This window comes from Haemorhous mexicanus, chromosome 6, assembly GCF_027477595.1.
Source record: "Haemorhous mexicanus isolate bHaeMex1 chromosome 6, bHaeMex1.pri, whole genome shotgun sequence".
In the NCBI taxonomy this organism is placed as follows: domain Eukaryota; kingdom Metazoa; phylum Chordata; class Aves; order Passeriformes; family Fringillidae; genus Haemorhous; species Haemorhous mexicanus.
The window spans coordinates 65,614,976-65,640,799 of record NC_082346.1 but is presented as its reverse complement, the minus strand read 5'-3'; the positions used below and the strand labels follow the sequence as shown (position 1 = coordinate 65,640,799).

Sequence of the window (25,824 nt, the reverse complement as noted above, 5' to 3'; positions counted from 1 at the left end):
ATGTCCCCTGGAGCTGCTGGGATGGCTCCTGGGATGTCCCCTGGAGCTGCTGGGATGGCTCCTGGGATGTCCCCTGGAGCTGCTCAGCCCAGGGAAGCCCAGGGAAGGGAAAAGCCACTGAAGTCACAGCGCTGTGATGCTGCTAATTTGGTAACATCACGTTTTTCTGCCATAAGAACACTGGGGTTTGACTGTTCTAGGATTGAAAAGTTATTTTTTGGAATGCCTGAGGGGTTTATCAGAGGTGGCTGTGGGCCTCCTCCAGTTTTATTCAGGGAAATTATTTCTTTATTTATTTAATTCATTTAATTTTGCTGCCTGAAATCCTCTCTGTCAGGTGGCAGCTGCCCCCCTGGGACACTCAGGGTCTCACAGGGGCTTGGGGAGGAGCAGAGCACCAAACCTCCTTGGGGAGGCACTTCCAGAGGGAGGCCCCAGTTTCTCTCCTGACATTCCCCAGCTTTGCCATGGTTTCTCCATTGCACAATAAAAAAATGGGGAGTAATTAAAAGGACTCAGAGCACTCATGACATCAACAAATCATCTTAGGCCTTTTTTTTTTCTGCCTGAGCTCCTTTCCCTGTTTCTGATGTAATCTAATTTACATCATCCCTGTATCAGTGACAGCTTGTAACTTCCCCCAGGCAAGGGCTGTGCTCCTTTCTCACTCTCCAGTGCTGTGCCTGCTTCTGGTCCATTAAAAACCCCAAACCAAACAACTCCTTGCTGAGGGAACAGGAAATAATGAGAAACCCCACAGACACTGAGGTGTTCTTTTACTTTTGATCAAATGCTGTGAAAAAACCAATCAATCAGCAGATGATTTCTCTATTTCCCTTCTCTTTCAGACCTACAACCAAAGCCAGTGTAACAAAAGGAGCATCCACAAAGCCATCTCAGGGAACAAAACCCTTCGTTTCTACCAGCACAGCCCACGGATGGTTCCGGAAGGCATCAATCCCAGAGTGCACAAAATGTTCATCACTGCTGAGAAGCAGGAGCAGAGCACCTCCAGGGTGCTTTCCAAAGAGGGGAGACGCAGCTCCCTGCAGCACAAAGCTGCTCTCCTTGCCTGTGTCACTGGTAAGAGGATTATGGTGCTCCCAGCACTTCCAGCCCTCCCTCCCGGGGCCTTGGGGCTCTCAGGGTCACTCTGTCAGCTCAGACACTGCCCAGGGCTTCTCCTGGGCATCCTCACAGCTCTGCCCTTGCATCTCCACATCCTGAGTCAGGCCTTGCTTCATCCTCCTCCATGGAGTCACTCGCTGGCAGTCAGAAACTCCAGCTGCACACACAGGAGGCAAATGTTCATCCCAGAATCCCAGACTGGATTGGGTTGGGGGGATTTAAATTCCCATGGGCAGGGACACCTTCCCCTTTCCCAGGCTGCTCCAACCCTGTCCAGCCTGGTCTGGGATGCTCCCAGGGATGGGGCAGCCACAGCTGCCCTGGGCATTGTGGCTTTGTGAATGACAATAAACCACAAGTGCTTGGAAACGGAAGGATTTTGATGTGAGGAAAAGGAGAAATCAAGGGCAGGGTGTTTGTGAATTGTGCAGACTCTCTTGGAGGAAAATTGGGAAAATTCTCTTGGAGGCTTTTTAGCTGATGCAGTTCAGTGGCACAGGAATGCTCAGGAAACTGGACACAATCCTAAGATAGGAGAAAAGTATTTTATAAATACTTGGGAATTTTCCTGCTCTATCTCTTTGTTAGTGTCTATCTGTTTGTTTCTGTAAAGACCAACAACAACTTCTTGAAAGAAGAAATTCGAAGCCTTGGGAAAGTTCCTATTTCTGATTAAACAGGCACAGCTGCTGGAAAACAATCAGAGCCCAACATGGGATGAAAAGAATCATGTTGGAGCATTTGTTGGTCTGTCCTAGAAAAGAGAAACGAGCAGGGAGGGCCTAAAGGAAACGATAATGCTGGGAATGTTCCTGCTGTGGGAGCAGCACTGCAGGGCTCCGTCCCCAAGGTGGCCAGGGCTCAGTCCCCAAGGTGGCCAGGGCTCAGTCCCCATGGTGGCCAGGGCTCAGTCTCCATGGTGGCCAGGGCTCAGTCCCCAGGGTGGCCAGGGCTCTGTCCCCAGGGTGGCCAGGGCTCTGTCCCCAGGGTGGCCAGGGCTGAGTCCCCAGGGTGGCCAGGGCTCTGTCCCCATGGTGGCCAGGGCTCAGTCCCCAGGGTGGCCAGGGCTCTGTCCCAATGGTGGCCAGGGCTGAGTCCCCAAGGTGGCCAGGGCTCAGTCCCCATGGTGGCCAGGGCTCAGTCCCCAAGGTGGCCAGGGCTGAGTCCCCAGGGTGGCCAGGGCTCTGTCCCCATGGTGGCCAGGGCTCAGTCCCCAGGGTGGCCAGGGCTCTGTCCCCAAGGTGGCCAGGGCTCAATCCCCAAGGTGGCCAGGGCTCGTGTCCCCAAGGTGGGCAGGGCTCGTGTCCCCAAGGTGGGCAGGGCTCAGTCCCCAAGGTGGCCAGGACTCTGTCCCCAGGGTGGCCAGGGCTCAGTCCCCATGGTGGCCAGGGCTCAGTCCCCAGGGTGGCCAGGGCTCAGTCCCCATGGTGGCCAGGGCTCAGTCCCCAAGGTGGCCAGGGCTCAGTCCCCATGGTGGCCAGGGCTCAGTCCCCAGGGTGGCCAGGGCTCAGTCCCCATGGTGGCCAGGGCTCAGTCCCCATGGTGGCCAGGGCTCAGTCCCCAGGGTGGCCAGGGCTCAGTCCCCAGGGTGGCCAGGGCTCTGTCCCCAGGGTGGCCAGGGCTCGTGTCCCCAAGGTGGCCAGGGCTCAGTCCCCAGGGTGGCCAGGGCTCGTGTCCCCAAGGTGGCCAGGGCTCTGTCCCCAGGGTGGCCAGGGCTCTGTCCCCAGGGTGGCCAGGGCTCTGTCCCCAAGGTGGCCAGGACTCTGTCTCCAGTGTGGCCAGGGCTCAATCCCCAGGGTGGCCAGGGCTCTGTCCCCATGGTGGCCAGGGCTCAATCCCCAGGCTCAATCCCCAGGGTGGCCAGGGCTCAATCCCCAGGGTGGCCAGGGCTCTGTCCCCAGGGTGGCCAGGGCTCTGTCCCCAGGGTGGCCAGGGCTCTGTCCCTAAGGTGGCCAGGACTCTGTCCCCAAGGTGGCCAGGGCTCAATCCCCAGGGTGGCCAGGACTCTGTCCCCAAGGTGGCCAGGGCTCAATCCCCAGGGTGGCCAGGGCTCAGTCCCCAGGGTGGCCAGGGCTCAATCCCCAGGGTGGCCAGGGCTCTGTCCCCAGGGTGGCCAGGGCTCTGTCCCCAGGGTGGCCAGGACTCTGTCCCCATGGTGGCCAGGGCTCTGTCCCCATGGTGGCCAGGGCTCTGTCCCTAAGGTGGCCAGGGCTCAGTCCCCAGGGTGGCCAGGGCTCTGTCCCTAAGGTGACCAGGGCTGAGTCCCCAAGGTGGCCAGGGCTCTGTCCCCAGGCTGGCCAGGGCTCTGTGTCCCTCCTGCCAGCCAGGGCTGCCCTGTGCAGGTCACTGAGCACCACCCTTGTGTGGGATCCCCCCCTTGCTGGGTGAACCAGGGGCTGCTCCTGGTTTTAGTGACCCTCAGGATAAAGCTCCCAAAGAGGACAAAGAAAGGAGTTGACTTTTTTTGCATTTTCTCTTCATTTTAGTGCCCATTTCCACAATAAAAAATGGGTAAAGCTGGCAGCACCGGGTGAGCTGGGTGTGTTCTTATCTCTGCTCTCACTTTGTTGTTGAGGTCCATGGCAGAAACTGAGCTGTCATGGGCTGAGTTATCACAGGAATTTCAAGCATTCTCCTTGTTTTCTTGTCAAAATAAATACAATCATGGAATCACTTAGGTTGGAAAACTCTGAGTCCATTGAGTCCAGCCATTCCCCAGCAGTGCCCAGGCCATGTCCCCAAGTGCCACGTGCACAGGGCTTTAATCCCTCCAGGGATGGGGACTCCACCCCTGTCCTGGGCAGTTCCAAGGCCTGACCACCCTCTCCCTGAAGAAATTCCTCCCCATGTCCAACCTGAACCTTCCCTGGCACAGCTTGAAGCTGTTTCCTCTTGTCCTGCCACTCATTACCTGAAAAAATACCCATTTCCTGTTCTTCTTAATTTGATCCAATTCCTGTTAATTTTACTTCACTTCCAAACCTCTTCCATAACTTCTGTCTGTCAGCCCCAGAAGGATCCAGTACCTTGTGCTGCCCCATCATTAACCAAGTGTGTCCTTCAGTTTTCAGAGCTCTCCTTCAAAAAGTGCAGCAAAAAATCCCTTCACTTCATAAGCCTCTTATATAACTCCTTGTCTTTTAATACTCTTTTTTCTCTCTGTTTTTTGGGTTTTGCTTGTTTGGGGTTTTTTTTAAGAGTTTGCTAAGGTGAGGAGCATTTTCATATTGTGTTCCTGAGAGCTGAATCTCATTTCAAGCTACCAGTAATTCCTTTTTCTTTTTGCTTTTGTCCAGATGAAATCTCATTTCCTTTATTCTTCTGCTGGTTCTCCACAATCCTTCTACTCCCTCATTTCAGATTGATCAGTTTTGAATCATCACTAACTGTGGGTTTTGTTTGATTTTACAATTTCTATAATTGCTGGTTTTATCCTAATGATAATTGGTTTGGACTCACTTTTTAAGATTACCAACACCTGCTTTAGGGTTAAACACTGCTCTGTGGGGTTTCCATGCCTTTCCAGTTCCTGTGGCTAATTCTTGCTCTCTTCCCACTTCAGGGACAATGAAAATGCATTAGTTCTGGAGAAAAACCAGGAAAATAACGTGGATGATTTGAGTGCTGTGTTTGTGTCTGGTAGGGCCTGGCATCCCTAACTCGGAATGTTCTGGAGGATAATTTCCCATGGGACAGCACCAGCTGCTTCCCATGGAGGGGAGAGGCTGTGCCAGGGACTGCAGGATGTGCTGATTCCCAAGCCTGATCCAAACAGCCTTATCAGCCTCCCTGAGGATGGGAATGTTCTCCTGTGCTCCATTCTCTGATGGCAGCACTCATGTTTGTCCAGGTCCCTTTCTCTGTGTTTGGGAAATGTTCTGGGCAGCCTCAGTCCTCCCCAGCAGGGAGCCCAGAGCTCTGGGAATCTCTGTTCCCAGGTTCTGCCAGCTCCTTGCCTGGCAGGGTTGCAGCATGGCTCACCTGGGCTGATATCACGGGATCATCTTGTCCCTGTCCCACGGAGCTGAACGTTGAAGTCATTGTTGTTCCCACGGGCCCTGGTGGGGCTGGGTGGAACAGATCCTCAGGAACAGGGAATGGGCACAGCCTGAGGCTGCCAGAGCTCCAGGAGCCTTTGGACAGCACTGCCAGGGATGGACAGGGTGGGACTGTTGGGGGATCTGGGATGGGCTGGGTGATCCCTGTGGGTCCCTTCCCACTCAGGGTATTCCTGATTCTGTGAGCCCTGTGGATCCCTCTGATGAGGCTGCCCCAGAGCAGAGGCTGGATGGAGTCAAAGAACAAAGCAGGGATTGATTCCAAGGATCTCCTCCATGGACCCACCTTGGGCAGCACCAGAGCCCAGCCAGGGCTGCCCCCAAGCTGACCCAAAATGGCCCCAAAATGCACGGCCGGGCACGGGGTCTCTCCCTGGGATCAGCTCTGCTCCATTTGCACCTTGCAGTTCATTGTCCCAGCCCAGCTTTAGCCCAGGCACTCCCACCCTGCTTGTTTTTCTCTCTCCAGCCCACGGGGTTTGTGCTCCTGGGCTGGGATTTGGCTCATTTGTCCTTGGTGCCCAGCTGGAGCAGGAATTGTTTTGTCTCCCTGCTCTGGGCACAGAGCTCACCATCCCATAATATGGAGCCCAGACCCACACACTAAAGCAGCACAGAGTGTGAAAATACAAAAGCTCAAACCTGAGGCATCACCTTCCCACTCAACATTCCCTGATTCCAAATGCTTCTCTGAGAATTGTTCTTCATTTCCTTTTCCTTCAGGTCTCTTTTTTCCTCCCCTGCCAGCTCCTTGGACTGGGTGTTATCTCTTCAGGAAAGTGACCTCCACACTTGAGTCAGAAATACTCCACAGCAGTGTTGATCTTCTGGAATGCTTTAGGGATGGCCTTAAGAACACCAGTGTTGGTTCATTTTCCAGGTTTTCCTGAGCAGGACACGAGCAGGACTCTGGGTTTGCTGTGTGCACAGACAGCCCCTGGCAGCTGGACCTTGACAGGATTGGGAGATCCTGATTCCTCTTCCATGGCATTAATTCCCAAAAGAGCCTGGGCTGCAGATTCACCCCAGATCCTGGCAAATCACCTTCATTGGTTTTCTCCCAGCTTCACACATCTGGCCTGAAAACAATCACATTCTCAGCCCTGATTCCTTGGAATCACTTCCCAGCCAGGGCTGTTTAAGGGGTTTGGCATTATTTGGGATAGTGATTTATATCTGTCTCTATTTTTATGTGATGCCCTCCCCCAAACCAGCTGTTTGCTGATATTTATTCATGTGAAACATTAACACTCTTTGGATGCTTGTCCCTGCATTCAGATTCTCTGCATCTGCTCTTGGTTGTGGCTCAGAGAAGGTTTTTTTTTTTGTGCCTGGTACCACACCAAGTTCTTTTATTCTGTGCATCCCTTTTCCTACAGCAGGTAACATTCTCCTGTTGTTGTTTTTCCCCCCACAGGCCAAAAGCAAAAGAACTCCCATGAGAGCTGGTCCTTGTCACCTGAGGAGTTTGAAATATGGGACAGGCTCTACAGGATTAAGGAAAGTGATGGGATAAAGGAACCAGTGTTGCCTCGAGCTCAGTTTGAAACCTTGGAAAGCCTGGAGGAAACACCAGTGAGTTCCTGGTAGTGCTGCCTTGGACACGAGGCCTGAAGGGTGCTGGAAATGCCAGAGTTAACACTTATCAAAATGCCTTTTTGAGATTTACATGTGGGTTTTTGAGGTTAAGAATTTAGGAATGGGATGTTGGAAATGGGTCTTTGAGGTTGGGTCTGTAAATAAAGAGTTGGGTTGATAAATTAAAAATCTATTAGGAAGTCTCAGTATCCACTAAGTTCTGCTCCTGATTTTAAGAATTCCTTGCAGGATGCTGTATTGACAGAGGGCCAGGATGGTTTGAGTTTAAAGAGATCTTAAACCCATCTCATTCCACCCCCTGCCCTGAGCAGGGACACCTGGGCACCTTCCCCTAGCCCAGGCTGCTCCTGATGGTTTTATTTTAAACCTGTGTGAGAATGTTTAAATCCTTCTCTGCATTTCTGTATTTATTGTCCCTGACAGAGAAGTTTAGCTAAAAAATCCCTTGCTAAAAATCTCTTTCCCATCCCAATTTCCCCTGCAGAAGCCCGAGGAGGGGGCAGCCCAGGAGCTGTCCCTGTCTGAGTGGAGCATTTGGCAGAATCAGCCTCTGCCCACATCCCTGGTGGATCACTCGGATCGCTGTCTCCTCTTCATCAGGGCCATGGAGATGATGGAGCTGATGAGGCTCCAGCAGGTAAGAAACGTGCCCAGGGACTGAATGCACAGTCAGAATCGTTTACAATAATGAAATTTTTAAAAAACAGTAATTGTGAAACGAATTCTGTGTATTTAATCTTGTTTAAAAATGTCTCTCACTGCTGTTCTGTGATTCCGAATCTTTTCCACAGAAACTGTTTAAAAAGGGGGAAAAAGCCCCACCCTTAAATCAGCCTTTTCTGAATGGATTCCAGTATCAGTTTGTGACAGAATGACATGAAGCACAGGAGCTGCAGATGCCAAGGAGCAAAGGCACCACGGGGGATATCAGAGCTGTGCCAGGGTTTGGGAAGAGTTTGGTGCCGTGTGTACATCAAAAGCTGACAGAAGAGTCATGCAGGAACCCAGGGCATGTTCTAGGGCATTTGGTTTAGGCTTTTTGAGCTTGTGTTTCTGAACTGAAAAGCCAATTGTTCCTAAGAATTAAGGGATAAGAGGAGCTAAGCCAAACAAACGTGGATGGGATCTGTTTGGGAGATGGGAATTTTGTTTTCTGACAGGGATGGCTGCAGAAATCCTTCTGGGAGGGGGTGCAGAGGTGGATGGAGGCTTCAGTGGTTCAGCACCTTATTTGTCCCTCCAGCTGAGCTCCCCAAATGTTGCCTTTCAGCACGTGGAGGTTTTTTAGGTCATCAGAAGCTGTTGCTAAGCTGCCAGAGTTTCCTGAATAATACCAGGGCTAATCAAGGAGGAGAATGGAGACATTGTGGTTGTTGTGCTCCTTGGGTGTGAAAGGGAGGCTGTCATCAGACCTGGCCAGCTCAGAAAAGCTTCTCCATCCCACCAGAGACATTCCTGACTCCTCTGATGTTGGATTTTACCTTTTTCTGACCCAGAGATGGGGTAACTGAGAGGGGTTTTAAAAGCCTTTATTCCATTTTCAGTCTCATGAGAAGGGTGAGACAATACAGATGTTATAATTCATGCCATCACAATTAGAAGCTATTTCTTCATTACAAAACACTCTAAGTGTTTCTTGGCCTATCAGCTTTAGCTACACTATGTTGTAAATGCCCTAGAGCTAATTATCTAAAATTACTCCTTGTGGGTCTTACTACAATGCATAGTTCCATTTCTCTAAGCATTTAGTCTTATTTGTAGGGCCATCCTGTGAAACTCATTTGTAGTTTAATATTTTTCCACAATGTCTGTCTTATTCTATGGTATTTTTAAGTCAGCATTTCTTATTTCAAGGTTTCATACAGATGTACACTGTGTGAGCCTTCTGTCAGGCCTTGAGAATTCCTCACAAATCTATTTCCCACACTCTGACAGTTCCTGTCCCCAGTGGGGTCAGGGACACACTGCAGAGGGAAAGGGCAGGGATGGGCACAGGAAGGATGTCACAGAATTCCCAGAATCACCAGGCTTGGAGAGACCTTCAAGATCATGGAGTCCAACCCTCCCCAGCACCTCAACTGAACCTGGCACCCAGTGCCACATCCAGGGATGGTGACTCCACCACCTCCCCAGTTCCTGGGAATTCCCAGAATTCCCCCAAATTCCCAGAATTCCCCCAAATTCTCAGAATGACCAGGTTGGCAGAGACCTTCAGGACCATCAAGTCCAGCCCAGCCCCAGCACCTCAGCTCACCCCTGGCACCCAGTGCCACACCCAGGCTTTGTTAAACACACCCAGGGATGGGGACTCCACCACCTCCCCAGGCAGAACATTCCAGAACTTTATCACCTTTCTGTGAAAAACTTTCTCCTGCTATCCAGCCTGGATTTCCCTTGGTGCAGCCTGAGATGTCAGGAGGAGGGAAATGGTTCAAGAATCAGCAGGTGCCCCCTGAGCCTCCTTCTGTCCAGGCTGAGCCCCCTCAGGGTGAGCCCCAGCTGGGCTGGCCTCCAGCCTGCTCCGTTTGTGTAAGCAGGCTGAGGGGCAGGGCTGGAGCTTCCTCATTCCTCACCTTCCTCACGGGGTGTCCCTGGTGTGCCCCAGGAGCACAGGAGGTGACACAAGGTGACACTCACCCTTTGGAGCCTCCCAGGGAGACACAAAGCACAGCCAGGGCTGGAGTCAGCCCTGACACCAGGGTTTTAAATAACTCCAGAGCTTCCTGGGCTCTTTCCTACACTGAACCAGCTGGTGCCAGTCCAGGGACACCAGACCTGTTCCACAAGAAGGGAAGAGGCAGCACTGTCCTCATCTGATCTGGTCAGGCAGCTCTGACACTGAGCTCTTGTCTGAGAGTTCCAGTGACATTCCCTGAAGTCATCCTTGCCTTCCTGGGGGGCACTGACAGTGTTCCCAAGGCTGGGGATGTTCCCACTGGAGTTCAGAATGGTCACCTGGAGGAGAGAAAGGTCCTGGGACTCCTCAGAGCCCCTGGCAGGGCCTGGAGGGCTCCAGGAGAGCTGGAGAGGGACTGGGGACAAGGGATGGAGGGACAGGAGCCAGGGAATGGCTCCCAGTGCCAGAGGGCAGGGATGGATGGGAGATTGGGAATTGGGAATTCCTGGCTGGGCTGGAATTGCCAGAGCAGCTGGGGCTGCCCCTGGATCCCTGGCAGTGCCCAAGGCCAGGCTGGACCCTGGGACACCCTGGGACAGTGGGAGGTGTCCCTGCCGTGGCAGGGGTGGCACTGGGTGGGCTCTGAGGTCCTTTCCAACCCTTCCACGATCCTCTGGTGGCAGGGTTGGCATGGATGTGCTGTGCATCCAGGTTCCTGCTATAAATATTCCATGGCTGATTACACCCAGCTGACCTGTGACGTTCATTTACAGTGCTTAATTAACAGAGGGCTTTAACAGCAATACAGGTCAAAGCTCTTTCCTTAAATACCCAGGAGAGGGAACCTCAAACCACAGTTTTATTGATGATTTTCTTACTGGGGGATGAAACACAAAATGAGGCAAATCATTTTACAGTGAATAACCAAATGATCTGGAAATTTCTGCTCAATTGTTTCTTGGGCAGAATTTCCTTCAGAGATTTGTCACGACAATACAAACCAGCACAAGAGGCATTTGTGTGGTTTTCTGGGTGTTTTCTGTTAGAGAAGAAATTCACAGATGTGTGGCTTTCCTTTCCTTGTACTGATTCAAGACATTTGTATTTTAAATTATTATTTATATTTAGTATAATAGCTTAAAAAAGTCAATTTAAAGGCTTTTTTTTTTTTTAATTGATGAAGTGAAAATGGTTGGCAAAAAAAGAAAAATTTGGTTTATATGCTCTTAAAATCTTGGAGAAGAAGTTGGCCCAGTCAAAAGAAAATACAAAAGTCAAAGAAGGCCCAGCTGTGACCCTGGAAAAGGCACATCCAGCAAAGCCTTTAATGCCCTGGGGGCTGGATTGCTACAGCAAGGCCTGTGGGGCAGATGGGGGAGTTACTCCCAGGGGGATTTTTGGTGCAGGATGGGAACAAATCAAGTTCTCCTTCTGCAGAATTATCCCATCTCTTTTAAGCATTTTTTGCAGATTCAAGTGTGCTGTTTGGAAATAAGGCTGGCCAGAGTGATCCTTGGAGGGGCATGATATTTGTCCAGGGACTGGGGCAGTGCCAGTGCTTTGTTTTTCCTCAGGAGAGGAGGAATGCTTCATTTTAGTGTCCAGAGTGGGAGAGTCACTCTGGAGCTGTCCCATTTCCCAGCTGGCAGTGGGAACCTGCAGCTTTTCACAAGAAAAACTGAATAAATCCCAAAATCTTTGGGATTGTCTCAGTTTTTCACCCTCTGACTCCACATATCTCCTAACCCTGGGGTGACCCTGGAGCTGCTGGCTCTGGAATCAGCATTTATTTTATCATTTACCATCTGGCTGGGGCTGCCTCAGGGGATCCTCCAGGTGAACTCACCTGGGAAAACATTCCCAGGACACTCTGCAATCCCAGTGAACCTGAAAAGGCTTCCCAAGCCTTTGGAGTTTTAAATCAGATGTGTTTTGGGGGAAAATTTGGTGTTTTCAGCCAGCTGGACCTTTTTTCTCAGGAGACCCTGAATGAGAAGTTAAAAATGGTTCAAATAAGGACAATGAAATGGTTTTATCTGGGGCTTTTAGGGCCTCATTGCCCATAAATCCTCTCTGATTAAAATCCTCCTCTGAGATGTGTCAAAACCTCTGATTCCAGAGAAGGGGGAAGGGTTTGGGCTGATTTTGGAGGGTGAGGTGCCAGGGAGCCCCAAAATCTCAGCTCTCCAAGTCAAGCAGTCCCCTTGAATTGCTTCTTCTGATCTTGTTGCCAAATTTTCTAAATTCAGGCTTTGAGACCAGGGCTGGGTTGTTGAGAGCTGGAATTGCAGGTGCTTGCTGCTTTTCCTGGGGCTGGGGTTGTGCTGCCAGTGAGGACAGAGGGGTCTCAGTGATTTGGGAGAGGGACTGGTCCAAGCCCAACCACTCCATGGATGCCTGCCCTCAGCTCCCAGCTCTGCCATGCCAGGGGCACAAAGAGAGAAGGGGCAGGGCATGTTCTCACTAAATGGGAATGTTCTTATGGAATCCTGGAGTGGTTTGGGTTGGAGGGACCCTAAATCCCATCCAGTGCCATGGCAGGGACACCTTCCACTGTCCCAGGCTGCTCCAACCCTGTCCAGCCTGGCCCTGGACACTTCCACAGCTTCTCTGGGCACCCCCATTCATTTCCTGATGTTCTTGAACATTCACCTCTTCAGCCTCTTTATTGCTCCTGCTCCCATATTTGCCAGGGCACACACCCTGGGTTTTGTAGCCATCTTTCTCTTTAGGGATCTTGGGCTGTTTTTATTGGGGAGCAGAAAGCAAAACCCAAGAGAATGAGCAGATCCATCAACAATATGAGGCCATTAGGGAGGGAATCATCTCAGTTTGGTGGAAGGAAATTGGGGTGTCTGTGTCCCTCGGGCTTCTTCCATGACTCAACTAAATAAATTGTTAAAGATCATCTCTGATGGTCCCTGCCCAAGGTTCTGGGGGTGCCCTGCTCCCCTCCCTGAGCTCAGAGCAGCCTTTTCCTCACCAGCCCTTCCAGGAACTGCAATCCATCCCTGCCCCAGCACTGCTCCCTTTCCAGAACACACTGCAGGGCAAGAAGCACTGTCAAAAACTTGGCTTTGGAGGTTTAAGTGCATTACCTCTGAGTGGAGGTTTAAGTGTATTACCTTCTTGCCCTGCAGTGTGTTCTGGAAAGGGAGCAGTGCTGGGGCAGGGATGGATTGCAGTTCCTGGAGGGCTGGTGAGGAAAAGACTGCTCTGAGCTCAGGGAGGGGAGCAGGGCACCCCCAGGACCTTGGGCAGGGACCATCAGTGCAGCAAAGCAGCAGTTCTGGGAAAAGATGGGAGAGGTTCAGACCCAACTCCTGGAATCACAGGAGGGCTTGGGTTGGAAAGGGGCTTGAAGCTGCTCCAGGGCCTGGAGGAGAGGGGGTGGGAGGGTTTGGGGAGGAGCAGCTGCTGCTTGGCCAGAGCACAGCCAAGGGGCAGTTCTGCAGGGTTTCACTCAGTGTTAAAAATCCTCATTGCAGCTGTCTGCAGATTATAGCAGCACCACCAGGCTTTCATCAGGCAGAGGAATCTTGTTAGAAAATGTGCATCCAAAGCAGCTCATGAGGAGAGAGGGGGTAATTGCAATTTTGGTACTTGATGCATTAAATTTAAATACTGGGAACCAGAAAGGGTATAATTACACATCTCTTTACATATCAAAAATGGAAATTTTAAAATTTAACATTAATATAATTACACAATATTATCATTTATACTAATATAATTCAAGAAAATAAGTAATTTGATAACTTATATAATATTATAACTATAATATAAAATAATATTATGGTTACTACAATAACTATATAGTTATATAGCTATATATAGCTATATAATAACTACATAGTTGTGGTTATATTAATAAGATTATAGTTAGATAGAATATAATGTAATATAATGAAATATAATATAATGTAATATAATATAATATAATATAATATAATATAATATAATATAATATAATATAATATAATATAATATATGTATTTTTATAATAATGTATTGATAGATTTTTTTAAATTTAATATTAAAATTTTCATTTTCTCTTCCCATTTTCCAAGCTAAAGCATATTTTGTTTTTTAAAGTGTATCAGTGGCTGCAGGCCGGCTCATTGATTGAGTACAATAATCTCAGAGCTGTTTTCCTGCTCTGACCTATTTTCTGAGGAGCTGGTGCACCCTGGAGCTCTTGGAGGGGAGCTGGGCAGGTAATTTAAGGTTCCCCACTGGTGCACGTTCAGGCCAACCCGTGCTAATCCCAGAAGTGCCCTCTCACTGTCCCAGCACGGGGTGGCCTGGCTGGGACAGGCTGTTTTGTGCAGGAGAAAGTCTTTGGGCTGGAAGTGGGGCAGTTACACAAGCCCTGAGCCCAAAGCAGGTCACCAGCTCTGCCCTCGATGCTAAATGTGGCTCTGGGCTGTCCCTGGCCCCAGCAGCACTGCCAGGCTCCAGCGGGGCTGAGCTCCTCTCTCAGCACTCAGGGGTCTGGGGGGGCATTCCTGGGAAATTCCTCCCTGATCCTGCTGCCTGTGCTGGGATCCCACAGTCCCAGAAAGCTTTGGCTGGGAAGGAGCTTCAGTCCCATCCCCTCCAGCCCTGCCATGGCAGGGACACCTCCCACTGTCCCAGGGTGTCCCAGGGTGTCCAGCCTGGCCTTGGGCACTGCCAGGGATCCAGGGGCAGCCCCAGCTGCTCTGGAAACTGCATTAGTGTGGGGTTTGTAGGTTTTAGGGTCTGTATTTGAGTGGGTTTGGGTTAGGAGGTTTTGGGGGTTGTATATGAGTGGGTTTGGGTTTGTAGGTTTTGGGGACTGTATTTGAGTGGGTTTGGGTTAGGAGGTTTTGGGGGTTGTATTTTGAGTTGGTTTTGGGGTTAGGAGGTTTTGGGGGTTGTATTTTGATTGGTTTTGGGGTTTAGTTTGAGTTTTGGGTCTGGAGGTTTTGGGGATTGTACTTGGATTGGGCTTGGGGATTGTAGTCTGAGTTCAGGGTTTGGAGGCTTTGGGGGTTGTAGTTTCATTGGGCTTGGGTTTGGAGGGTTTAGGGGTTGTAGTTTTATTTTGGGTTTGTAGGTTTTGGGGGTTGGAGTTTCATTGGGTTTGGGTCTGGAGGTTGTATTTTGATTGGGGGTTGGAGTTGGAGTTTGGAGGTTTTGGGGATTGTAGTTTGAGTTTTGGGTTTGTAAGTTTTGGAGCTTGATTTGATTTGGATTTGTAGGTTTTTGGGTTATATGATGAGTTTGAGGTTTGTAGGTTTCGGGGGTTGTATTTTGATTGGGTTTGGGAGTTGGAGTTTGGAGGGTTTGGGGGTTGTAGTTTGAGTTTTGGGTTTGTAAGTTTCGGAGGTTGTAGTTTGATGAGTTTGTGGTTTGTATGTTTGAAGTTTGTAGTTTGATGGGTTTGGGATTTGTGAGCTTTGGGGATTGCAATTTGATTGGTTTTGAGTTAGTGGGGTTTGGGGATTGTAGTTTGATTAGGTTTGTAGGTTTTATGGTTGTACTTTGGTTAATTTTGAGTTTGTAGGTTTTGGTGATTGTAGTTTGATTGGGTTTGGGGGTTGTAGGTTTTGGGGTTATTTGATTTTTGGTTTGTAGGGTTTGGGGTTGTACTTTGGCTGATTTGGGGTTTGTAGGGTTTGGGGTTATTTGATTTTGGGTTTGTAGGGTTTGGGGTTGTGCTTTGGCTGATTTTGGGTTTGTAGGGTTTGGGGTTGTACTTTGGCTGGTTTTGTGTTTGTAGGGTTTGGGGTTGTACTTTGGCTGATTTTGGGTTTGTAGGGTTTGGGGTTGTGCTTTGGCTGATTTTGGGTTTGTAGGGTTTGGGGTTGTACTTTGGCTGGTTTTGTGTTTGTAGGGTTTGGGGTTGTACTTTGGCTGGTTTTGTGTTTGTAGGGTTTGGGGTTGTACTTGGGCTGATTTTGGGTTTGTAGGGTTTGAGGTTATTTGATTTAGGGTTTGTAGGGTTTGGGGTTGTGCTTTGGTTGACTTTGGGTTTGTAGGGTTTGGGGTTGTACTTTGAATTATTTTGAGTTTGTAGGGTTTGGGGTTATACTTTGGCTGATTTTGGGTTTGTAAGGTTTGGGGTTGTACTTTGGTTGATTTTGGGTTTGTAGGGTTTGGGGTTATTTGATTTTGGGTTTGTAGGGTTTGGGGTTGTACTTGGGCTGATTTTGTGTTTGTAGGGTTTGGGGTTATTTGATTTAGGGTTTGTAGGGTTTGAGGTTGTACTTTGGCTGATTTGGGGTTTGTAGGGTTTGGGGTTGTACTTGGGCTGATTTAGGGTTTGTAGGGTTTGGGGTTATTTGATTTAGGGTTTGTAGGGTTTGGGGTTGTACTTTGGCTGATTTAGGGTTTGTAGGGTTTGGGGTTGTACTTGGGCTGATTTTGGGTTTGTAGGGTTTGGGGTTGTACTTGGGCTGATTTTGGGTTGCAGAACACTATTAGGCCAAGCCTGATCAGCGCTGCACTCCCAGAGCTGTGTGGGGTGAGCAGGGACAGCATCTCCTCCTGTTTCACTCATGTTCAGTGGTTGGGCAGCTAATTAATCCTTAATCCATTTAATTTCTGTCTTGTTTGTGTAAGGCTGAAATGCTTGAATTGAGCCCTTGTGCAGGGGCAGTTGCTCCTGAGATAAACCCAAGCAGACCCTTATCAGCCCCATTCTTGTCACTCCAGTGATCCTCTGCTCAGGTGACACCTGGGCACTGACCTGGAGCCAGGGCTGCTGTTCCTCTTGGATTTCAGACAGAGAATTCCATGTCTTGGCTCTGTGTTCTGACCAGGCTTCAGGTCAACAAATTATTTACAACCTGCCAGATCAAAGTCATCCCAAAACCCTCTTGTGACAATTCTTTTCCTCACTGTTTTTATTAAGCCTTCTCCTAAGGCAGCTTTAGATAAAAAATCCAGGCTTGGAGTTTCTTTGGATATCTTTACAAATGGATGGTTTGAGCATCAGCATCTTTGTGAAACTGGTGTTGAAATGATGATGAGGATTGATGACAAAATCTGTTGATAGTGCCCAGTTCACTTTGCCTCTGCAACCAGAGAGGATCCCCAACCCTGTCAGGGATCAGTCTTCAAATTCCTGGAAGGTGGCTTTGGATCTTGCTTCCAGAAATATCTTCAGACAAGCCAATCTCTAATTATAAAGTCATTTTCCTCACCCTCCATAAAGGTACCTCGTGTAATTTCAGGGATTGAGGAATCCAGGGATTCATCTGCCTGAACTGCCAAAAAATAATTGTTCTCTTCAGATCCTCATGTCCAGGTCACTGTGCTTTTCCCAAGTGCATGTTTAACAGAGCTGGTTGCCTTTTGAGCAGCAGATTCATAGACATCCATGAAAAATTGACTCAGAGTCTGAGGGAAGTTCTGCAGGAGAACAAAACCCTGCTCCCTGTTTGGAGCTGGCTGTGAGCAGCCCTGGGTGTGCCTCTGGTAACCTGTGCCCTGTGTCCCCAGGGAGACTGCAGCTATGAGCAGGAGCTCCAGCCTCACCTGCGGATGGAAGATGTGAACATTCCAGGGAACAGAAGGAATCCCTCCGTGGCCAACCCCCCCTGGCATCAGAGAGGTCGCTGCTCCAGGAAAGACCTGGCAAAATCCAAACCCAAACCATTCCCCCCTGATGCAGCTGATGATGGGAGTGAGTTCTTTGCCACCTTTAAAACAACCAGAGCCAAGGCTCCCAGAAGAGCTCCTGGGCTCAGTGAGGAAGTGCCTGTGGTGCCTCAGGATCCTCCTGGCCCTCCCTCAGGAACAAGGCTTGCTGTGCCTGGACACTCCCACCCAGGCAGTGACAAGGACGAGGGGCTGGAGGTGACATTTGACTTAAATGCGTTTATTGACCTGTGTGACAACAGTGACAGCTCTGAAACCCCTGCCAGTCCAGCAGCACAGGAGAACAGCCCTGCAGGTGAAGCCTGTGGGGCCCTGGGGAGGATCCACAGGGATTCGGGGTATGAGACCTCCCCCGTGGCCTCGGACCTGTTTTATCTCCCCGAATCCTGCAGGGATTCCTTCACACTCCTGGGACCACCCCAGCAGCCCCCGGGGCTGGAACAAGCATTTTCCCAGGTGCAAAGGCTTTTGTCACAGTCCCCTCCCTCTGGGGATGAACTGCAGGGTTTGGAGAGCCTGATGAGAGAGGAAGGAACAAGATCTCCTTCCCCCAGAGTTCTCCCTGATGGTCGCTCAGAGGCACAGCAGGACAGCGTCTCCCCCGTGTCCCCAAAAGCTGATCCTTCACTGCTGCTCCTGGAGAATCCCAAAGTGGCAGTTCCCAGGGAACTCTGTGCCCCAAGAAGTCCCCATTTGTCCAAAACTGTGTCACCTGCCAAGGCTGCTGCTGCTGAAGAGGAGCAGCTCTGGGATGACAGCTTCGATGGCCTCTTTGACACTGAGGAATTCCCTGAGATCCCAAACAATGCTCCCAGCAGGGACCACCCCCTGACAAACGGCCCTTCCAAGGAGCCTTTCCTTCCCAAGGACGCAGCAGAGGCTGCCCCTGAGGTTCCTGGTGAGGAGCAGAGTCTCCATTTGTTCGAGGAGGAGGCTGGTGAGGACACGGGCGAGGGCAGCCCCAAGAGCACTGAGCCCCCAGCCAGGGCAGGTCCAGCTGGGACCATCCCCGGGGCAGAGGGAGAGCCAGGCAGGGAATTGCCCTGTGTGAGCCCCACCCAGCCCTGCAGGGGGTCCATGGGGACATCAGCAGTGGCCCTGGAGAAGGATGATCCCTACGACTGCTCCCAGGACCTGTTCTCTGTCACCTTCGACCTGGGCTTCTCCATCGAGGACAGCGGGGACGAGACCCCGGAGGAGAGCAGGAATGCTGGTGCCCCCACACTGGACAGGGCCCTGGGGAGTGCCAGAACACCCCTGAGTGATGGCTCCAGGCTGGACACCTCCCCAGGGTGGGACTGCAGGAGGCTGGAGAGAAGGGACATGTCCACACCGTTGTCACACCAGAGCAGGAGCAGGAATGGCAGGGGAGGGACCGAGGGTGCTCCTGCTGCAGGGCCTGTCCTCAAGTCAGGAGGCAGCAGGAGAGGAAGGGAACCCCCTGAACCTTTGCCTTCAGCACCTCTGACCCCAACAAGCAGGAAGGGTGTGAGCATCAAAGCTGTCAAAAGAATTTCTATGAAAGTCTTCTCGAATGCCAGGGAGCAAATTCCAGAGGTGCCTCCTGTAGATCAAGTCAAAGAGAGCCCATGGAGGCAGAACTGTGGGAGATCAGCCTTGGATTCCCCTTCAGGAAGGACAGAAAGCCTGGAAAACACCAAACTCCGTGGATCCCATGCTGCAGGTAGGGAATTTGGTGGGACAGGAGTGAGACCTTCATGGCTAGGAAACAGGATCCAGGATCTCTTGGATCCTCACTTTGGTTTTGTGGCTGAGGTGGGAAGATTGAAAGGAAGAGGAATAATGGCTGAGATGCTGGAAGTTGGGTCAATGAGGGGACATTCCTGTGTGCTGTCCCTCCATCCCTTGTCCCCAGTCCCTCTCCAGCTCTCCTGGAGCCCCTCCAGGCCCTGCCAGGGGCTCTGAGCTCTCCCTGGAGCCCTCTCCTCTCCAGGGGAACATTCCCAGCTCTCCCAGCCTGGCTCCAGCCCTGGGGCAGCCCCGTGCCCTCTCTGGCAGTGACATTTGCAGCCCCACTCGCTGCTGTCACAGGGATTTGTGTCACAAAGTGCTGCCACAACTCTGGCTCTTGCTCAACTTTTAATGGCTTCTTCTCTTGGTGTCCTGCTTTCTCTTCCCTTTTCTGCCTCTGCTGCCTGGGGAAATCACTTCCCTCCAGGGCTCTCCAGGGAAGCAGGATTTATTGTCCATCCCAGCTGGAGATTATCTTTTTTGATTAACAAGGCTGAGGAGAACAATATTTGCCCTGTAGATCAATAAATAATCTCCTTTGGAGGTGCTTTTCTGAGAGAGGCAGGGTTTGATTGCTCAGCTCTAACAAAATTGTGTTGGGAACTGTGCAATTCTGGTGAGTGTTGTTTATTCTGTTTTCTGCAGGACCCAGCAGTGACAGCGAGGAAGAGATCGTTTTCCAGAGAAAAAACAGGATAAAGAAGAATGTTTTGATGTCTCCTGATGTGAGTCTTAGAGGAAAAAAACAGACAAGAGAAGCAAAGTGGCAATTTAGACAGCAGAGCACAAGCTCTGTGTGTGCTGATGTTGGTGTTGTTCCCCCAGGGGATGGATGAGAGCGACCTGGAGTCTCCAGCTCGGGTCACCAGGAAGCGCCGGCGCCCTCCCAACCTGGTCAGCCAAGAACCAGGAGAAATAATGGGAACTCTCTCCTGCTTCCTCCTGTTCCCTCCCAGGGTCTCCACTCGTCTCAGGATCCCACAGTGGTTTGGGTTGGAGGGACCTCAGAGCCCACCCAGTGCCAGCCCTGCCCTGGCAGGGGCACCTCCCACTGTCCCCGTGTCCAGCCTGGCCTGGGACACTGCCGGGGATCCAGGGCCTTTGGTGACTTTGGAGCTGTTGTTTGGCAGTGAAACAGTGCAACAGCCAGGAAGGGTGAAATAACCTGCCTGCCACAGAGCTTTGAACCAAAAAAAAGCAAATTCATGGCACGTCTGAGCTGATTTTTAATCCAAATCCCATTTTCCTGCCCTGTTGTTGGAGGTGTCCCTGCCCATGGCCGGGGTGGCACTGGAGCAGCTCTAAGGTCCCTTCCCACCCACCCCCCTGGGGTCAGTGACATCCTGGGGTGGTCCCTTGCTGTGGCCCTGCTCACTCTGTGTGCTCCCATTGCAGTCAGACACGTCCAGTGAGGACAGTGGGGATTTCCAGAGGGACAGGAGCAGCTCCAGGCCCCGGCCAGGAGGAGCCAAACGTGCCAGGAGCTGTGTGACAGCCAAGGTGGGTGGCACTGTGTCCCCCCAGGGACACTGAGCTCGGCTTTGGAGCAGCTGGAATTGCAGCTGGAATTTGGGAATGCTGGGGAAGGGGCCTGGGGGCAGAGGGGACTGCAGGGCTGGGTGACAGCTGTGACACCAGAGAACAGCTCAGAGGGCAACTCCAGGGATACCCTGAGAGGAGTCAGGGTCCTGTCCAGAAGGAAAAAAAAAAAAAGGAATAATATAACAAATTATAGTAAAAATATTTATTACATTACATTGTATTTAGTATAGTGTATTTGTTATAGTATATTATAGTATAGTATATTTATTATGGTATATTCATTATAGTTATTATATTTTATTATATTGTATTTATTATATTCCCTGTGAACCCCTTCTAGATCAGGGGATTTTTGGATTGGATAATATAATAATATATCATATTTATATAGTTTAACAAAATATAAATATCATAACAACAATAGCTATAATAAAAATGTATTGTTATTATCATCATCGTTATCGGGATTGGGCTGCTTGCTCATATGAGTGATCCCCAGTGAAGGGCTGACCCCAGGCCTTTAGGCAGTGCTGGTTAATGACTGGCAGCTCTGACTGGCCCAGTGGTGTGTGCAGGCTGCAGGCAGGCAGTTCCTGGAGGAGGAGGCCGAGGTTTCCCTGCTGGATGCTGAGGGGATCTCGTCGGACGAGAGCGACGGCGCCGGGGAGGAGCTGAGCCAGTCCCTGGCCCAGTTCCTCGATGATGAGGGGGAGCCCACCCAGGCCCTCAATGGTGAGTGGGGAACTGCCAGAGCATCCCAGAGCCAGGGCACCCCTGGGGTGGGAGCCAGGAGCAGGGACCTCCTCACTGGGCTCAGGAGCTGCTCCTGCCGCAGCACCTGGGGCTCTGCCACTCCTGCATCCTGAGGGAGCAGCTGGGGCTGGGCCAGGGGAGGTTTAGGGCTGGATATCAGGGAAAGGTTCTCCCCCAGAGGGTGCTGGCACTGCCCAGGCTCCCCAGGGAATGGGCACGGCCCCGAGGCTGCCAGAGCTCCAGGGGGGTTTGGACAGCACTGCCAGGGATGGACAGGGTGGGGTTGTTGGGGGTCTGGGCAGGGATGGGGCTGGGCTGATCCCTGTGGGTCCCTCCAGCTCAGGATATTCTGGGACAGAGTGGCAGCTTTCATGACACAGGCTGGGTACACTTGGAATCCCAGGATGGGAAAGGGTGGGAAAGGACCTCAGAGCCCACCCAGTGCCACCCCTGCCATGGCAGGGACACCTCCCACTGTCCCAGGGTGTCCCAGTGTCCAGCCTGGCCTTGGGCACTGCCAGGGATCCAGGGGCAGCCCCAGCTGCTCTGGCAATTCCAGCCCAGCCAGGAATTCCCAGTTCCCAGTCTCCCATCCATCCCTGCCCTCCTTCATCCTAAAGCCTTAGGCCTGGGCTTGGGCATTACTGGAGAGGGCTGGAGAATTGCAGAGTTTTGCTTTGGGAAATACAGGCTTTTGGGAAACCATAAAGGAACATGGAAAACACAGTGTAACAGGTGTGAATTGAATATTCTCCCTGCACTAACCCTGAATTCTTTTTTCTCCTGTGCGTTTCAGACAGTGAGATGAGGGCAGTCTACCTGAGCTCCGTGCGCAGCCCCGCCCTCGGCAGCCGCTACAAGATGGTCCACAGGGACTTCAACCCCTCGGCCATCTTCTCCCAGGTGGGAAGGGCAGGGGCTCCTCTCCTTGGGGACTCCCCTTGTGGGACCACAGTGGGGTTCTTGGCCTGCTTGGCAGAGCAGTTACAGCTTTTTTTGGTAAATTACGAGTTGCAACACAAAACTTCAGCATGGAGAAGGGAAGGATCCGAGAAAACCTCAGAGCCCTGGCAGGGCCTGAAGGGGCTTCAGGAGAGCTGGAGAGGGACTGGGGACAAGGGATGGAGGGACAGGAGCCAGGGAATGGCTCCCAGTGCCAGAGGGCAGGGATGGATGGGAGATTGGGAACTGGGAATTCCTGGCTGGGCTGGAATTGCCAGAGCAGCTGGGGCTGCCCCTGGATCCCTGGCAGTGCCCAAGGCCAGGCTGGACACTGGGACACCCTGGGACAGTGGGAGGTGTCCCTGCCATGGCAGGGGTGGCACTGGGTGGGATTGAAGCCCCTCAGCCCCAGAATTTGTGTGTGGGGAGGGCTGGATAAGCCAAGGGGGGCCCTTCTGCTGAGGAGCAGCAGAACCAGTGCAGCTTTCCAAAACTCCCTGGCTCTGTTTCCCCCCAGATCCCTGAGCAAGATGTGACCTATGCTGAGGACAGTTTCTGCGTGGGGGATGAGGAGGAGGAGGAGGAGGAGGAGGAGGCTCCCAGTGGCTGCAGTGAGGAGGAAGAGTGTGTGGACTTTGAGCTGCTCACCAGGGAGGGCAGCAGCAGCAGGCAGCAGTACCTGACCCGCCGCAGGAGGAGGCTGAGCCTGGCCCGGCGGGCAGGGAACGCTCCTGCCCCAGTGCAGAAGAAGAAACCTTCCAGAATCGTTGTCCTGAGTGACTCCAGTGAGGAGGAGATGGGAGCCAGCAGGGAGAGGCCCCTGGGGGCAGGGCAGGGCAAGGGGCAGCTCCCCAAGGATCTGCCCTCAGCCCCCTCTGCACAGCCCAGGAGTGGGGCTGGGGAAGCCACAGCTCCTCAGGCTGGGGGACAGGACACAGAGAGGCTGCTGGGCCTGGAAGCTTCCATGTCTGGGATGCTGGATCCCCCCCCAGAGCAGCCAGGCAGGAGCACATCCATCCCCCCAGCTGGCTCTGGCTGCAGGAACACGGATCTGCAGGCTGCTGCTGAGGTCAGTGCTCAGGGAAAGCAGGGAGCTTCCTTGGGGGAGAGGATTCCTGTGCCAGGGCTGTCCTGAGGGCTGGCAGCAGCAGGAGTCAGGGAATCATGGAATGCTTTGGGTTGGAAGGGACCTTAAAGCCATCCCATTGCACCCCTGCCATGGCAGGGACACCTGCCATAGACCAGGTTGTTCCAGCCTGGCCTTGGACCTTTCCAGGACCTTCTCCCTTTCCTTGCTGCTAGAAGCTTTGTACTCCCAGGGTAACCTGGAGTATTTCAGGAGGGAACAAACTAAAACTGGGGTTAGATTCTCCCTCGGTCTGACAGTCATGGAGGGTGGTGGAACAGCAGTGTGCACTGATTCTTTGGGTTTGTATTAGAAAATCCTGGCTCACTGTCTGAATTCAGGGCTTTCAGCACCTCCCTGAGGTTGGGTTCCTGATCTCTCCCACTTCCCAGCCTGATCTCTGTCCTTTACAGGATCCAGGTTTTGTTGAACTTCTCAGTGACACTGCTGCTTTTGTCATCCAAACTCTGGGATAATCAGCTCAGCTCGGTGGGGAGACTGAGACAGGGATTCAAGTGTTGATACTGCAAAACATCCTTTTATTGATTTGATGTAAAACCCCCACGATCTGTGATTTTCAACACTCACAGGTGTTCAGCTCTTGGAAGAAGACCCACGGGAGCAGCTCAGGCTCGGCGTGTCCTGCTGTCCCAAACCCTTCCTCAGCCACGGCTCGGATTTCCAGTGTTCCCTCTGAGCACAGCCCCTCCCCGGCTGGGATATCCCGCGTTCCCTCTGAGCACAGCCCCTCCCCGGCTGGGATATCCCGCGTTCCCGGGGAGCACAACCCCTCCCCGGCTGGGATATCCCGCGTTCCCGGGGAGCACAACCCCTCCCCGGCTGGGATATCCCGCGTTCCCGGGGAGCACAGCCCCTCCCCGGCTGGGATATCCCGCGTTCCCGGGGAGCACAGCCCCTCTCTGTGCATCCTGGCGGACAGCCGGGAGACCTGCTCGGGGCCGGAGGTGCTGTCGTGCCTGCGGGCCGGGCACGGGCTCCGGGTGCAGGTTTGCTCCCTGGGCAGCAGCGATTACATCGTCAGCAACCGCCTGGCCGTGGACAGGGTGCTCCAGTCGGAGCTGCAGAGCCCCGGGAACAGGAATAAGCTCAGCCAGAGGCTGCAGCGCCTGCAGGGAATCTTCGAGAGGATCTGTGTGATTGTGGAGACAGACAGGGTCAGGCCAGGTGGGTGCTGCCAGAATGCCCTGCTCTGAGGGACACGGAAATGGCTTCCCACTGCCTGAGGGCAGGGATGGATGGGAGATTGGGAATTGGGAATTCCTGGCTGGGAGGGTGGGGAGGGGCTGGGATGGAATTCTGAAAGAAGCTGTGGCTGCCCCTGGATGCCTGGCCAGGTTGGACACTGGGGCTTGGAGCAGCCTGGGACAGTGGAAGGTGTCCCTGCCATGACAGTACTGGGATGGGATTTAAGGTCCTTTCCAACCCAAACCATTGTGGGATTCCATGTCAGGAGCAAGCACAATTTTATCCATGCACAGACATTTGTTTTAATCCAAAAATCCAAACCCTGCAATGAAATGATTCCACTAGACAATTACAGATCTTGCTTTCCTGTGCTTCCACTCCTCAGGAGAAACATCCCGGTGTTTCCAGAGGACTCAGCACTACGATGGAGTGCTCTCAGCCTTGATCCAGGCTGGAATAAGGATCCTCTTCAGCTCCTGCCAGGAGGAGACTGCAGCTTTGCTGAAGGAGCTGGCTCTGCTGGAGCACAGGAAGGACGCTGCCATCCAGGTGCCCACGGAGCCGGAGGGGCAGTGCCGGGACATCCTCAACTTCTACCTGAGCATTCCCAACCTCAGCTACGGAGCTGCCCTCAACCTCTGCCACTCCTTCGGCTCCATCACAGCCGTGGCCAACAGGTAAGGGCCAGCCCAGGGCCTGGCAGGGCCTCCAGGGCCCACCCTTCCACTCCTCCTCCCCTGCAGCCAGGGAGAGCTTTCCTGCACCTTTCCTACTGGGATAGCTGCTCAGGGAATCCCTGCTGGGATCACTGCTCAGGGAGAGCTTTCTGGCTCCTTTCCTGCCAGGATAGCTGCTCAGGGAATCCCATCTTGCACCTTTCCTGTCCCATCTCAGCTCTTCACACATTCCTGTCTCTCCCGCTGAGCAGCCCAGGGCACTGACACGGGCTCTGCTTCCACCCTCCCTCCTGCTGCCCCACGCTCTCTTTCACTCTGGCATTCCCTGTTTTCACTGCTCAGGTGTGCTGCCAGCCCTCGGGCACCTGTGCAGAGGTGACTGCAGCAGCTCCCGGTGCTGCCCCATCCCGGGCTCCCGGGGCTGCCCCATCCCGACTCCCGGGCTCCTCCCGTTCCCTCTCTTGCAGCTCGGTCCCGGCGCTGGCGGCGGGGGCGCGGCTGAGCCGGCCCCAGGCCGAGGAGCTCCATCGCTTCCTGCGCCACGACTTCGACCTGCAGCTGCTGCCCCAGCCCCTGCCCGCCAAGGGGAAGGGCTGAGCTCGGCGCTCCGGGCCCTGCACTGCACTTTACCCAGTCGGGATTGGATGTAAATGATGTAAATAAACACTTGTCAAACCTCAGGGTGTGGGAGCTGCGCCGCCCCGTGTGTCCCCAGGGTCCCTGGGCCGGAGGAGAGCACAGCTCTGGGGGTGACCATCCCCAGTTCCTGTAAAACCACAATAATGGCTCGAGTAC

At 52.4% G+C, this 25,824-nt stretch overlaps 1 protein-coding gene across 7 annotated transcripts in view; it reads left to right on the top strand.

The window, feature by feature from the left end:
* The window catches only part of FANCM (FA complementation group M), a 60,804-nt gene extending 35,095 nt beyond the window's left edge, over positions 1–25,709 (top strand). For 6 of the 7 annotated variants that reach the window (XM_059850728.1, XM_059850727.1, XM_059850725.1 and 3 more), the window contains 13 exons: positions 849–1,083; positions 6,604–6,761; positions 7,270–7,422; positions 16,873–18,715; positions 19,429–19,508; positions 19,609–19,677; positions 20,179–20,283; positions 20,901–21,057; positions 21,875–21,981; positions 22,538–23,089; positions 23,737–24,331; positions 24,738–25,029; positions 25,497–25,709. In XM_059850728.1, coding sequence (XP_059706711.1) covers positions 849–1,083; positions 6,604–6,761; positions 7,270–7,422; positions 16,873–18,715; positions 19,429–19,508; positions 19,609–19,677; positions 20,179–20,283; positions 20,901–21,057; positions 21,875–21,981; positions 22,538–23,089; positions 23,737–24,331; positions 24,738–25,029; positions 25,497–25,626 — 4,476 coding nt within the window. In that variant the 3' untranslated portion in view covers positions 25,627–25,709. The remainder of the gene's footprint in view (positions 1–848; positions 1,084–6,603; positions 6,762–7,269; positions 7,423–16,872; positions 18,716–19,428; positions 19,509–19,608; positions 19,678–20,178; positions 20,284–20,900; positions 21,058–21,874; positions 21,982–22,537; positions 23,090–23,736; positions 24,332–24,737; positions 25,030–25,496) is intronic. The other variant, XM_059850726.1, reaches the window with a different exon arrangement.
* The last annotated feature ends 115 nt before the right edge of the window (positions 25,710–25,824 follow it).